Consider the following 16547-nt stretch of genomic DNA (forward strand, 5'->3'; position numbering starts at 1 on the left):
TTCTCCAATTAAGAACATGGATATAAATATCACATTCATCTAGTTTAGCATTTTTACGATAAGGTAATAAATAAACCTTATTTTAAATGTTATATGTGCGTCTGCTAACAACAGCGTCGATGCATATTGGCGCAGTTGTATGCAGTTTGAGCTTGTCATGGGTTGTGGCCTACCATGACCATGGAATTCATTGGAACCCCCACACCCTGTGAGTCGGTCCATCAGGGACGATTGATTTGACGCAGTATCGAGAATGGATAAGAAGAACGATACCGCTTTCTATAGCCACTTGTATATTCTTTTTTTTTAATTTGTCACCATAGCTTACTTAAACAAAATATGCAGAACAGATCGAAATCAAGCTAGTCAAAAAAATGTCTTTAATCTGCATTGTTATAGCAGAGGCGTACACCAATACGCCCTGGCGTAAAAATCAAGTTTAGATCTTCCGAAATGACAAGTGCTTCATTCTAAAAAGCACCAATTCAAATTGAAGGATAATGGGTAGTAAATACATGTTTCGTTATACAAGTTAAAGGCTGTCATGATCCACTCAATGTTGGCATTCAAAATGCATGAAATGGTTCTTTCAAAATCTTCTTCTTGAAACACGATATTTGCGGGAGATGACACCCTTCCCTTTCCCACCACGTAAAACACATTGGGATTAAACCACAGAAAGACCTTCAAATATTGACATTTGGTTTTAAGTACAGGTGTACAATTCAAACTAATGACCCATGGTACGAGCAAACGCAGGGGTCATTATTGCTTAAAGCTGCAATCTCACAGATCGACATTTTTAAGTTTTTGTCTCAGAATCAGCTGATTTTGGTGTCAATGCCATCAAAACAGTCATATAAGTTATATCACAAAAGAACAGATAACAATTATTTGGAAAACTGCCGAAAAGTTCATTTATCTGAACGCGTTCATTCATTCATTTATTTCAATATATGCTCCGCAAGGGAGATTTGAACACAATGTAGTATATATGAGCATGAATAAATATGTAAGAAGAAAATGTTATTTCATGCATGAAGTAGCATGAGAATAATAGATACACGTATACAATGGGTTCGCGTCAAACGCAATATTATTGACACAGCAATTTATGACCATATGATATAAACATTATCATCTATCGCAATATATGCACAAATCCCAATGTTTCAGTATTATTTAAACACTTCCGAAGGTATTGTATACATTGATATTTTTTAGCTAAGTCAGATCTGACATGTTGACCAAATAACATGTTTTGATCACAATAAAATCTTTCGCGTACAACTGCTGTATACGGACAAGCAAAACGATATGCTCGGTGAAGTCAAAGAACACGCGTTTGCAAATTAAACACATGGAGTGCAGTAAAGAGGGCTTAGCTAGCCACGAGTTAGCAATAAAGTGCGCAAGTTTTAATTCCGAGCGATTATTTGCGGACTGCCACACAACACATTGCTTAATTTGAATATGGAGAGTTTTCGCGCCATAGAGTTAGTTCTGTCTGTTTTACAGTTTTATGGATAGAGCTTTTCCAGCTCGACTTAGAACGTGCTACATTATGCAATATGAGGTCGTTAAGGTTGTCTTGTAGGCGATATTTGTTTACCAAAATTGTTATTTATTTCCTTATAAAAAGTTGTAGCGATATACTATCGGAAGGCAACGTCAATATATTTTGCAGAAAAGATAATGTGCGGATCTCACTAAGCTTACTAGACGATATTGTCCCAACATTGACACACACATATCGGAACGAGTGTATTTATTAAAGTCTTGAATCAATTTAACAACAAAGTGTTGAGTTCTATTGAAGATATCGAGATCTGATTACTTGAGGTTATTCCACAATACGCTTCCATACAAAATAGTTGTTATACATGCTTGATGCAGGTAATGGACTAATACCCTCGCCATATAGCCAATATGAGGGTAATGATTCTTCTTGGTCTTTTGACCATTGCATTGCGCCTGCTCCCTTTTCCAGAAATTTGCAGTGCTGCCAAGCCTAAAGCTCCCAATCAAAGTTTATCAAAAACAACAACCCATTTTTAGCAGTCCTATGTGTTACTTACTGGGTCACTAAGGCTTGTAGAAGATGACATGTGAGATGCGTCAAGCAAAGAGCAAACAGTGTTGCATCACAGCCGTGCCGTTTTTAGAAAACACATACTTTGTCATTGGGTGAATGGGTGAAGGTTCTTAATGACCTTCTGTGTAACAGATGGAATGTTTTCCCTTTTATCCCTTGATAGTTTAGTTTATACTTATTTATATTAACTCAAATCATAATAGCTTTTAAAATCACACTTGAGTATGCTTCTTGGAAGAAATCAGTACATTGTCCTTCATGAGACGGCACGAGCTAATACCCCTTGGTGGGGATCAAACCCACAATCTCTGGGGTGTGAGACATACACATACCACTACACCACTCTCACCCTGATAAGGATCGAACCCATAACGTCTTCAGTGAAAGGCAGACCACAAGACCAATCACACCTAGTGATGATCAAACCAACAACCTCTTGAGTGAAAGGCAGTCATTTATACCACAAGACAAATCCCACCCTGGTGGGGACCAAAACCCATGATCATCTTAGTGAAAGGCAGTCATCTATACCACTTGATCACTCTCAAACATGTAGGAGATTCAACCCATGATCTCCTGATTGGAAGGCAGTCACCTATACCACTAAATCACTCTCACCTTGGTGGGGATTACACCCATGATCTCCTGAGTGAAAGGCAGTCACCTATACCACTGAATCACTCTCACCCTGGTGGAGAATTAAACCCATGATCTGTGTAAAAGGCAGTCACCTGTACCACAAAACCAATCCCAGCCTGGTGGGGATCAAACCCATGATCTCCTGAGTGAACGGCAGTCATCTATACGACAAGACCAATTCCACCCTGGTCGGGATCAAACCCATGATCTCCTGAGTGAAAGACAGTCACCTATACCACTGGATCACTCTCGCCCTGATGGGGATCAATCACACAACCTCTTGAGTGAAAGGTAAATTATCTATACCACAAGACCAACCACACCCACCTACTACCTTCAGTAAAGATGTTTGCGGCGAACATTTGCTGTTTGGTTTTCCGCTTACAGTTTATGTGGTGCGTTACTGAACGCATTGCTTAACTTAACACCGTAGTCCAGATAATGCTTGATATTTCGTGTACATTTATATACAATTATTGCGCTCAGGAAAAACAAAGACAAATGTAAAATATAAATTTAATTTGGCCGAAATAATGGGCTGCTAGATTGTAAATGAAATTAACATAGATATAAAGTTTTGTCAAAAGCAGCCAAAAATCCTCAATGCAAGGATACACTACATCTGAAATCATAATAAAGTGAAAAAAAACATAATATAATATTCAATATCCTTAAATAAAAGAGGGAAGAAAAGGGGTAACTATGTAAGCAAAGATAAAATTGAGAACTTGTTCGACAAAAAGAAATAAAAGAATCGGGCGGGAGGGAGGGAGAAAACACACGTCCGAACCGGATTAAAACTAGAGAACAAGTGAGAAAGGCGCCAAAAATAAAGAAGGGCGGACAATTAAACATTCGGCGCTAAGAAAGAGTTCCCTCCCTTGATAATTATTAAATTTTCTCAAAATTAGTTTAATTATTGCGCTCAGGAAAAACAAAGACAAATGTAAAATAATTTGGCCGAAATAATGGGCTGCTAGATTGTAAATGAAATTAACATAGATATAAAGTTTTGTCAAAAGCAGCCAAAAAGCCTCCCAAAAAACGGCCAAAACCTGAACTTAAATACCAGAATCTAAGTTAGGAAGCAAAAGCGACAAGCCGTGCCGCGTCAGTCATGCTAGAAAATGAAAATCTAAGGTAGCGTAGGTAACAGTCGGATTTCCAGTTACCAAACAATTGAATAAGTTCCCCCGGCACACCGCATTTAAAATAGAAGGAAGCTCCTCCGCGTCTGAAGGAGTGCATGGTGTATTCATGAGCGTGAGCAATCGGAAGTTGCGTCATAATACGTCGAAACATACGATCAACGCAGCTCGCGTCAAGCGGGATCACCTCCCCAACGGAAATTGTACCAAACAACGGTTCTGAGGGTGCCAAGGGAACTAACCTACACATGTTTTGAAACGCTTTTACTGGACATAAAGAAGAAGAGTCATTTTTACACAACGGAATGACTACGTTGTTGTCCCCGAATTGATTAGTTTTAGCATACTTAAGTAAAACAACAATGCCAAAATCTGTCACTGACACATCGTTTCTACACAGGTATTTAGACTTATCAAACGTAACACTAGAATCAGGAACTATGCTTGATTTCCTGCACATCATGTAAAATGCAAACAAAAATAAGCACCATATCGTAGCATGAAATGGAATAGCAAAATCTAGAACATCATAAATTTGCTTCAAAATATCTGGCGTTATCGGCGGAGCCTGCTTTGGGGAATGAAATAGTAACTTTCCTAGCCCTCTGTAAGTGAGTTTCAAAGAAATGTTGGAAATATCAGGGAAAACTTCTCCTCGCAAGACATGGTAAATACGAGCCCCGTTAATATAGTTTTTAATACTTTGGAGAGATTTCATGCTACGGCTTTAAAATTGGGCATATAAACAAAGTGTTTCAATATTTACAGGACAGTCTTGCAATGAATAAAACACACGTCCGAACCGGATTAAAACTAGTCTAAGAGAACAAGTGAGAAAGGCGCCAAAATAAAGAAGGGCGGACAATTAAACATTCGGCGCTAAGAAAGAGTTCCCTCCCTTGATAATTATTAAATTTTCTCAAAATTAGTTAAATGTACATAACTTCCTTTGAACATAAACTTGCAAAGCCTGCAAGTAAATCTAATCAAACATACATTCCAAAACAGCCGTATTTTATACAGTTATGTAATTCAATTTGTGCAATGTGTTCTTATTTCCTCATAAAAACGCCCCTACCTCCAAACAAATAGACTAAAACCAGGGGATGAACTCATAGATACCATGAACGTGATGTCATGCTCAGATCTTTTATAAAGTTGACAATCTTATTAAGTTTAAAAGTGTTAGTGCATTGGACGGTTAATAAATACACTTTTGATCTACAATATTTCTAGCAAGATTTAAGACAATGTTCAGCTGTATTTTTATGCAAACATACAAGTACATCATTAAATATTTAACCTTTAAAAGTCAAATACGATGCCGTTAACAAGTTGTTCTGAACAATCGGCCTCTGTGTTATATTTACAGTGTACATTGGAGATTGCCCAGAGGGAAGTAACGGACATGGAAATTTTTTCGACGGTACTTGTAGGGTAGTGCATGATTGGTCAAACATTCATTTTCAGAAATGTCTGTATTTCAAGTTCACCTTTTATCCAGCCTGTCTGGGTTTTTTTGAAAGAAAAGCGTTGAAGGTAGTGCCATAATATTGGAGACGTTGTTATATTAGGGGTACGTAAACTGATAGACCTTGGCCAAACATTTGGTTTATGATGCATGAAGGCAGTAGGAAAAATGAGTAAATTTCTAGGAAGCTCCAGTGTGTTTCATGGAATTTGATCGCGTGCACTACTGCGTTCATACAGCGTTAAGGTAAGAAGAAATGTGATTAATCCTAAAAGGAAGTCATTCTATACATAATATTTGCCATTTTGAATCTTGAAATGTAAAAGAATTTCTTTGTTAGTATTTTGAAAAAGACCTTTGTTGTAATATGATATCGGCTACCTGCGAGTGGCCGGGCTTATCGGCAGTCTGTAGTTAGCTAGCGTCGAATAAACATCGTAAACTACATAGCAGTCTTTATCTATCATCCCTATATAGTTAATAAGTAATACGACATGGTGGCAGCGCGGGATTAAACTCAACAATGATATTAACTATTTGCACTAGTGTTAATAAACAAAATGGCAAATTTTAATTTCCAACATCCGGATAAATTTGACTTCCAAAAGCAGGAACAGTGGGAAAAGTGGTTAAAACGGTTTGAGAGATTTAGGCTTGCGTCAGGATTAGGAGAAAAAGACGAAGAAGTGCAAGTTAACACTTTAATTTATTCAATGGGACCAGAAGCAGAAGAAATTATGTCATCGTTCAATCTTTCGAATGAAAACAGCAAGAAATATGACACTGTAGTGGAAAAACTCAATCAGCATTTCATTCCAAAAAAGAACGTTATTTTCGAAAGAGCCAAATTCAATCAACGATCACAAATGGCTGGTGAAAGCGTGGACAGCTTCATCACAGAACTGTACCATTTGGCAGAAAATTGTGAGCTTAGGGACTTACATGATAGTTTAATTCGCGACAGGATTGTGGTCGGTATCCGAGACCACAAATTGTCCGAAAGACTACAGCTTGACCCAACACTGTCGCTAGAAAAGGCGGTGACTGAGGCCAAACAACGAGAGTCGGTTCGAGCCCAACAAGCGGTAGTAAGAGGCGAACCGTCATCTACAGTTGAGGTAGTAACAAGACGGCAACACAAGACTCAGGGGCACCGGAACTGGAAGCCAGAGAAAACACCGGTCCCATCTACGCCAGCAAGCAGGGATTGTCAGCGTTGTGGCAACACGCCGGGGCACCCTCGAAACAAGTGCCCGGCAAAAGATGCGAAGTGCCGTAAATGTCAAAAAGTAGGACACTTCCAAAAGAAATGCCGCTCAACCGTTGGAGCCGTGAACGAGGCTAGCAACACCGAGCATTCCGACGAAGACGAGTCCTTCCTTAGTACAGTACGGGATCAACGACCACGGACCCGTGGAAAGTGACACTAACCGTAAATGTTGAAGCGGACGTGACGTTCAAAATCGACACCGGGGCAGACGTAACAGTTAAATTCCAAACAACAATTGAATCTTCATCAAAAATGTGTGTTACAGAAGTGTTTAAAAAGTTTGGAATTTCCCCTCCTTGGCCGACCTGCTATTGAGGCTTTACAAATTGTTCAGGTAAATGATTTTAAATACATTTCATCTGTCAAAGCATCGTATGAACAAGTATATGAGAAATTCCCCATTGTCTTTAGCGACAAATTAGGTAAAACTGATTTGGAATACAAAATCACATTAAGTGAAAACTCAAAGCCGTACTCATTGTCTACACCGCGTCGAGTACCATTGCCTCTAATGAAAAAAGTCAAAGCCGAGCTAGAGCAAATGGAGAGATCAGGGGTTATTTCAAAAGTATCAGAGCCGACCGAGTACTGTTCGCCAATGGTAGTAGCTCCAAAACCAAATGGTCAAATTAGGATATGTGTAGATCTGTCAAAATTGAATCAGTCAGTAAAACGAGAGCGTTATCAATTACCATCCGTAGACGAGTCACTTGCAAAGCTCGCTGGAGGACGTTTCTTTTCGAAAATTGATGCACGCCACGGTTTCTGGCAAGTAAGATTAGCACGCGAATCGCGACATTTAACTACATTCATAACCCCATTCGGTAGGTTTTGCTTTAATGTCTCGCCATACGGTATAAATGCTATGCCAGAATTCTTTCAGAGAAAAATGTCAGCATTGTTAGAAGGAGTACCGGGCGTAGTTTGCAAAATGGACGACGTCCTCATATTCGGTGAGAATAAAGATGAACATGATCAGCGTTTATTTCGCGTGTTAGGGCTCATTTCTGAGGCTGGCATCACACTGAACAAAGAAAAATGCCAGTTTGGTAAACACAGTTTGACATTGCTAGGTCATATTGTAGGCCAGGGCACAATTGGGGCCGACCCAGCCAAAGTGAAAGCAATTATTGACATGCCAAACCCGCAGAATATTTCAGATATCCGGAGATTTCTTGGAATGTGCAATCAATTAGCAAAGTTCACGCCAAACTTAGCACAAATGTCTAAACCGTTGCGAGACCTTTTAAAGGACAAAAACTCGTGGTTCTGGGGTCCAGATCAAGAATCGTCCTTCCAGAAATTGAAAGAGGAGTTAAGTTCTCCCAAGGTTTTGGCTCAGTATGATCCTAATAAGGAAACGATGGTCTCAGCAGACTCTTCTTCATTTGGCATGGGGGGAGTTGTTAGGCAAAAGCAGGGAAGTACATGGAAACCAATAGCGTTTGCTTCTCGTTCGCTTACTGAAGCAGAACAAAGGTATGCTCAAATAGAGAAAGAATGCCTTGCATTAACATGGGTTTGCGAAAAGTTTCAAAACTTTTTAATAGGATCCAAGTTTGTCTTAGAAACGGATCATAAACCGTTAGTTCCTTTATTAAGAACGAAAGACTTGACCGATTTACCTGCTAGAATCCAGAGGTTTCGCATGCGCCTTATGCGTTACGATTTTAGCATGGTTTACATAAGCGGATGTAAACTGGTTACAGCCGACTGTCTATCAAGGGCACCTCTGTGTACGTTAATTGATAAAGAATCCGAAAGTCTGCAGTCCGCGAGTGACGCATATGTTCAAATGATTTTCAAAGACATCCCAGCGACCGCTAATCGACTGGAACAAATTAAGTCCCTTTACAAAGAGGATAATATCTGTACACAGCTTTTGTTGTATTGTCAACAAGGGTGGCCAGATAAGTCAGCACTTCCTGAATACATGAAACCATACTGGTGTTATAGGGGTGAGATAACTGTTCAAAGAGGTCAATTGTTCAAAGGAACGCGACTAGTAATACCAAACACATTACAGTCAGAAATGATTGATAGACTTCATGGTGAAGCGCATCAGGGAATTTCGAAATGTAGGGAGCGGGCAAACCAATCTGTTGGTGGATTGGTTTGAGCTCGGCTCTAGAAAAGGTTGTAAAGTCATGCCATAAATGCATTGAAAACGGTTGCGATAGAGCAGAACCGCTTATGCCGTTCGAATTTCCAGAACGCCCTTGGCAACGCGTAGCAACAGACTTATTTGAACTAAAAGGTCACACATATTTGTTAGTAGTGGACTATTTCTCGCGTTATATTGAGCTGGCCAAACTTTCAAATGCTACAGCAGCGTGCGTAGTAAATCACATGAAGTCCATTTTCGCGCGACACGGTATACCAGAAATAGTATTTAGTGACAACGGGCCGTGTTACAACGCAGCGACTTTTAAAAAGTTTGCACGTGAGTATGGATTTGCACACCATACTTCTAGCCCAAAAATGCCTCAAAGTAATGGTCTTGCGGAAAGGTCTGTAAGAACTATTAAAGAGATGCTAAAGAAATCAGACGACCCGTATTTAGCACTGTTGTCATATCGTGCAACGCCATTGCACAATGGATTCAGTCCGTCAGAATTATTAATGGGCAGAAAATTAAATACGTCAATACCGGTTAAACCCGAAACTTTAAATCCAAAGTGGCCAAATTTAAAAATTGTCCGAAATCGGGAAAATAAGATTAAAGGTCAACAAAAAGAAATTTCGATACAAGACACAAGGCAAAAACTTTGCCTTGCCTAAAAAATCGCGACCGAGTTCTTGTAAAAGATCAAAACAAGTATGGGGTAATTAAATCACAATCTGTATTCCCACGTTCATACAATGTTGAGACGGATGAAGGTATTATCCGCCGGAATAGGCGCCATCTTATAGAAACTCCCAGGCGGCCTAATGGTCAGCAGGATGGTCAAGGAGAACAGATGGTTCAGATTAACGATAGTGATAGTGAAAATTCTTTATCTTCATGGGAAAGTGAGGAGGAGACCGTGGAACCAGGGAATGGTTACGTAACAAGATCAGGAAGATTGTCAAGAAACCCAGAAAGACTAATCGAATCGTGTTAGTTAAAATATATTATATGTTTCATATAAAAATGTTATATTTGTTTCAGAAGTAAACACCTCTAAATAATACACTTATTAACTTGAAAGGGAGGTGTTGTAATATGATATCGGCTACCTGCGAGTGGCCGGGCTTATCGGCAGTCTGTAGTTAGCTAGCGTCGAATAAACATCGTAAACTACATAGCAGTCTTTATCTATCATCCCTATATAGTTAATAAGTAATACGACAACCTTGAGACCTGACGTCAGTAAAGTTAAAAGTTAAATAAAGCATTCAATATTAAAATGTTGTTATTGTTAGACTTGAACAAAAGTTTGGTACAATAATTTACTGTAAGTATAATTTACTGTTATTTCATACTTTTTACCCTGTAAGTATCAATTTATTTGGAACATACATTTGACTCTAAGTGACACAAAAAAGTATAAAATCATTAATGTAAAATTTCTAAAAAGAATGTAGTATTGTTAAATATTTCAGATATGACTTCGGATACACTTAATAATTATGCCGGAAACCAGTTGCGCAAAACCCTGCTATTTTGCTTGAAACATTACAGAAGCCTCCTTGGGTGACCCTCTACAAAAAAACAACAAGGGGTCACGATTGATCAACATCAACAAAAACAGTAACAACAACAAACTGGGTGACTTCCTGTTTTGCTTTAAAAATCATCTCTTCTGAAACTACCCCTCCAAATTCAATGAAACTTTACAGGAAGCTTCCTTGGGTGACCCTCTATAAAAATACAACAAGGGGTCACGATTGATCAACAACAACAACAGCTAAATGGTTGACTTCCTGTTTTACTCTAAAATCATTTTCTCTAAAACTACCAGTCGAAATTCAATTAAACTTTACAGGAAGCTTCCTTGGGTGACCCTCTTCAATAATACATCAAGGGGTCACGATTGATCAACAACAACAACAACAACAACATCAGCAACAACAACAGCAACAACAACAGAATGGTTGACTTCCTGTTTTTCTTTAAAAAAACCCATCTCCTCTGAAACTACTACTCCAAATTCAATAAAAAATTTACAGGAAGCTGTCTTGGGTGACCCTCTACAAAAATAAAACAAGGGGCCACGATTGCTCAACAGCAACAACGACAATAACAACAAAATGGCCAACTCCTGTTTTGCTTTAAAAAAACATCTCCTCTAAAACTACCAGTCCAAATTCAATGCAACCTTACAGGAAGCTTCCTTTGGTGACCTTCTTCAAAAACAACAACAAAGGGTCGCGATTTATAACAACAACAATCTGGCCGACTTACTGTTTTGCTTTAAAAATATCTCTGAAACTACAAGGCCAAATTCAATGAAACTTTACAGGTAGCTTCATTGCATGACCCTTTACAAATATAAAAGGCATCGTCATCAGTAAAGATATGTTTAAATTGTAATATTTTTATTAATGTATATATATGTTACAGTAGTTATTAACAACTAATATTTGGTAATTTTGAATTAAATTTAGAAGTACTTATACATTGATGATAACCATATTAAATACATGTTTCCTGAACAGTTTAATCTAGATTAGGCGTTTCCATTATGTCATACTGCCTGCCTGTCTGTCTCACTGTCTGTGTGGTGTTTGTATGGTTTCTGTCTCTGTTAATGTATGCTGTCTTCTGTTTATCTATATGCAGCCTGTCTTAGTCTATGCTTGTCCTGGGTGTGTGATCATGGCCTGGTGCTTGGCGATTCAGACAAACAAGGCTGAGAATCAAAACAAACTAATTTTTCTTTGTCATACTTACAGGGCTCAGTGGAACCTCTTGATTCTGGTGTGTGGCAGACGGCTACAGGAGGGGTGATCGGAAAGTACTGCAACTCTAGAAACCCTGTTCTCATATTGGCCAACCAGGAGTCCGACAAGAGAGTCGTTACGAAAGATCTCAATCTAAAAGTTGGGGACGTCATTCAGTTTAAGGTCTGAACTTTTATATGGTCCATATTTAAAAAAAGTCTAGTTAATATCATAGTCTTGAAGTCAGCGTGTGAATTACTTTCAAAATATTTAGTAAACATAATACCAATCACAATATGCCTTTGGGGAAATGAAGCAAACGGGCATTAGATGGCATCAACCTGCAATGCACTTGTTTTCAGTTGGTACAAAATGAATATTTTATTTGTTCTTTAGATAAAGCTCATCTTTATATCTGTCTTTGTACCGTTGTCAGTATCTCTGTTATTATTGTTGTTGTTGTTGTTGTTGTTGTTGATGTGCAAAATTCAATCTTGTCCTAACTCAGAAACAGAAGATATTCGAATAAAACTCAGTACAATTGTTGCCAAAGACAATTCTTACATGTAAAGCAAGCCTCATGACTTTAGATTTAATAGTTGTAGAATTATGCCTCTTTTAAATGCTTGTTCATATAATGAGACTTTTTGACGTTTTACTTGTGGCGTACGGGTGGACGATATCCAGTATGATGTCCGATCAATAACTTGTCTGAGGAACAATTGTCCAATCACAACAAATTTGGTCAGAATGTGTATGGACATAATATCTCAGATAAGTTTCATTACCAGCACAGGTCATTTGAGAGTAATTACCCTTTAATAATTATTGATCTTGTCTGATCTATAACTAAAGAAGCCTTTGTCCAATCACCACCAAATTTGGTCAGAATGTATATGGGTATATCCTGGACAAGTTTAATAATGTGTGCAAGCGTAATTTCTTGGATAAGTTTGATAACCAGCCATACAAGTCACTAGAGAGTTATTACCATGTAATAATGGAAATTACCTAAAATCGGTCTTGTCAGATCACTGATTACCAAGTTTGGACACTATGTTTATGGATAGAATATTTCGGTCAGGTGCAATAACAAGCAAGGCCATATTAGTCGCTCTAGTGTTATGACAAAACTGTATCTACAATGTCTTTTAATTTAAATCAATTATCACCAAACTTAATGCCCTAAAATTAGGAGGGGTGTTTTTTGTGACAGTTAGCGCTCTTGTTTGGTATTAAAATAACAGACAAGTATTGACATTCACTCCACATCACTCTTGCTGATGTATGAACTGATTGAAATGAACAAAGTTCAGCATATCCAAGTCATATTTTATAACACTGAACCTCAGAGATAAATATTTCTATCAGATACATTATTTATGAATATCTTGATAGTGTATGGTAGTACACTGGTACCTCCAGGTACAGCAACTTAGCAGTATCAATATCAAAAGAATTGCAGGTATTAATGGTATATGGGCAGATAAATTCATTGACACAAACTATCAGGACTTGGCATGCTAAAATTGATATGACACAATGCATTGGGTACAAGTTAGATAAATTTATGAAATATATAAAGTTAAACCATAGATTAAAATTTTGTTTTGCCTTTCAGATCAATGTCGGCTGTACCAACCAGTTTCGATGGGATCATCCAGTTATACTTCAGTACTGGCCTCGAGGGGGAAATGGATTCAAATTGGTTCGACAACCCTGCTATCCAGAAATGTCTTGCCATGGCAACCATTCAGAAGGGAGCATCTATTATGCTGGTCCTCATGGTCACTGGGAGCTTGTTATCATCCCTGTAACAGAGGAGCTTGCAAAATAGTGGGTTTATATTCTTAGGCTTTTCTTCGGGTTTTGACTTTTATGGCAGAGGGATATCTAAGAAGGCTAAAATGTTTATTGCTGGCCCTCATCAGGTCATTGGAGGCTTGTCATGATCCCAGTTATAGTGAAGCTTGCAAAACAGTGGGCTAATTTCATTCAGCTTTCCGTTGGGTAAAGGCTATCATATATATAACTATTAAAAGGATTTCGTTTATTGATGGTCCTCAACATGTAACAGGGAGCGTATGTGTCATGATCCCTGTTATACTGAAACTTGCAAAAGTGTTTAATTTGATATTCAAGGCTTGTCCTTGGGGTATTTCGCAATCAGGATAGAAAGGATACTTTACTGAGGAAGAATCTTATTAGCTACTCCAAATGATCTTTCATTATTTGCGATCTTGTTGTGATATTGCATCGCTAAACAGTGTGTTATGTTTAATTGGTTTGACTTCATTTATTGTGCCTGGCTAGAACATACTTTCACTGCCGAAATTTTGCAGACACCAGTTTTCAACAACTTTTATCATTTAGGCTAAATGTCACATAAAAATGCTGGCCAGCCAAAAGAGCTTTGTATAAGAGCTCTGTTACTTTGGGGAAACAAATTAAGTTTAATCTGATAGTGAAAAGCTGATATCAGAATCTGTTAAATATACATGAAATCTAATGATATTAATAATCTATACTTTCCCCCCTAGTCCTTTGATTCTCCGATGGTGGCAACCAGGTGGTTATCCATACAACTTTGCCCATGATGATGTTTACATTGGTCCACCATGTGTTCACAGTTGCCATAGAAATGGGGCATGCAAAAATGGCGCCTGTGATTGCTATGGACGCTTTGATGGTAAGGTTATTTTGTCCGCTTGTTTCATAAGATCGCTATATGTAGATCTTACTGGAATGGTTAAACAACACCCTTTCTGTTTTTTTTTTTGTTTTTTTTTTAGTACTCAAGTAGAGAACTACTCCTCTAGTACTAAATACTCATTACCATCCGTTAAAAATATAAGTTTGAAACTTGCTACCCATGCTAACTATGACCAAGTTTATGATGTGAAGTAAGGTCAACGGCTGTTTCTAATTCATTAAGTCTTTAAATACACCCATTAATTGACCATGAAAGATAAATGAGCTTTTGCATTTGCTGAAGTACTTCTTTATAAATACAGACCCCGACTGCCAATCAGATGACCCAACGCCATACGGCATGGTGGATAGCTTCATCGCCCAGCTGATTTCTGGAGAAGGATTCTGGGCGGCCATCTTGGTATTGGGTGCGGAACGGTTGATGCCGGGAATGCCTTGTTTTTGGATGGGGAAGGATCACGTGAGGCTGTTACTGTGCCTTTAAATACAACATACCTGAGGTATTGAAAAAGTGGTTTAATTTTTGTCCTCACCAAGTATTTAAACATTTTAAAATTAGTTAAAGCCTGAGTCAGAGCTGGTATTGAATATCACAGCTTCATTTTTATCTTCAATTTTTAACTTAAAGTAAAGTTGTTCCTTTTCAGCTATTTTCACTATATTATGTAATTACAACTCTAGAATAAGGAAAATGCTTTACATTAATCTGAATCTAAAGTTAAAGAATATTTTGTTTTGTAAGTTTTTTAAATTGCTGAATTGTATGCTAAAGTGAATTTAATTTGCTCTGTAATGGAATATGTATTTCTCTTTTATGCAAATGTCTTAAATTTTCATCTATAGTATGTTAGTGTAGTCCAGTTGGTTGAGGTTGTCACGTGGTAAAGGTTACCGCCTCTCACCAAAAAGGTTATGGGTTCAATCCTTGACAAGGGATTTTCCTCTTGGCCTCTCAAAAATGGACATCTGTTTCCTGGTTTCTACCCAGGAAACAGATTCAAACTTGATAATATAAGTTATTGGCTTCCTTGACAATCAAGCTTAAAGAATTTGATATAAACTTAGCTCATAATATTCTTAGCTTTTTTGCAAAATATAAATTTCTTTTCAGAATGTTGGAGTTTGTCCTCAAAATTGGGAGTAATGAACTGACCCATCGCTGTACCCAACCTTCCTCCCCCAATGAGGGAATCATTTTGGACTATTCCACTGATAATGAGATCACATGGAGTCTTCTGAAAGTGGTTGAGCCCAAGTTGTACAATGGGTCAAAGGAGAGGATAGTCATTGAACTCCCCCATGAAGCAAAATCCGACAGAACCATTTTCAGATGGTGGCAACCATTGGGTTATGGAGGTAGATTGATCCCGACATATTATTTTTATTTGGTAGTGTGATACCTTTTTTTTACAGTGAACAACATATTCTTGTCAATGTTTGTCATTTTAAATCTTGTTTTTAAATGACAGAAAGGTATATAGCAAGGCCTAAAACAATAGTGAACTAGACGACAGTTACATTTTGAGCTTTAAATTCTTTACCGATATACCATTAATAGTTAATAAAATTTAGAAAAAACTCATTTTGAACCCTTGATTTTGTATGTTCATACCTTAAACTTCCAGGTATGACAAAGGCAGAATGGGGTCTTGACAGTGTTACTATCGGCGTCAATGAAACCAACTTGGATGGTTTCCAGGACGATTTTGCTGGCATGATGCCAGACATGTTCACATGGTTCCAGACAGAAAGCGCTGTACCGAGGATTACATGTAACTCCAAAGGAAATGCCCTGGAGTTCAGCAGAAATGGAGGTAAAACATTGTGAGGAACTGTTTGGCCTTGATCTCAGTGCAGGGGATCTATATGGGTTGATGCAGATTTTTTTTTTAATTTGAATGCATTATTATGTTGAAATCATTTGTATTTAATGATCTAAACAATAAAAAATATTTTTCGTCAGAAAAAAATAACCTGTAATATTGAAGATTTTATTAAAATGTCTTACTTTAATTTATAAAACTTTCACAAAAAAAAAAGATTTGTAAATAACAAACGATACCAAAAAAGGTTTCAAACACAGAATGCATTGACCCAGGATCCCCTGTATTTGCAGGTAATACCTGACCCACTACACCACAGAAACAGATTATTGAGGTTTTATGAAGTATATAAACCATTAAAAACAACTTGTAATTTTGAGAGAGTTTGTAATATTTAAAGCAAAAGTATTAACATTCACCAATTTTGTGGTAGACAGTGACCTCCCTTGTTAAAATGAACTCAACGAGAATTTACCGGAAAGAGAAATTGACATTTACGCTACCCTTACAGCATAACAAAACA

The 16547-nt window shown here is 37.8% G+C and overlaps 2 protein-coding genes across 2 annotated transcripts; one reads left to right on the forward strand and one right to left on the reverse strand.

The window, feature by feature from the left end:
* Window positions 1–3716: 3716 nt before the first annotated feature.
* On the reverse strand, window positions 3717–4342 carry LOC128215918 (uncharacterized). The gene has a single exon (XM_052922523.1). The coding sequence runs from the start codon at window positions 4340–4342 to the stop codon at window positions 3815–3817; it is 528 nt and encodes a 175-aa protein (XP_052778483.1). The 3' UTR covers window positions 3717–3814.
* Window positions 4343–5913: 1571 nt separating this feature from the next.
* Window positions 5914–6777, forward strand: LOC128215919 (uncharacterized). The gene has a single exon (XM_052922524.1). It carries the CDS (start codon window positions 5914–5916, stop codon window positions 6775–6777), a length of 864 nt encoding a protein of 287 aa, XP_052778484.1.
* The last annotated feature ends 9770 nt before the right edge of the window (window positions 6778–16547 follow it).

The sequence above is a fragment of the Mya arenaria genome, chromosome 14 (genome assembly GCF_026914265.1).
Source record: "Mya arenaria isolate MELC-2E11 chromosome 14, ASM2691426v1".
NCBI lineage: Eukaryota > Metazoa > Mollusca > Bivalvia > Myida > Myidae > Mya > Mya arenaria.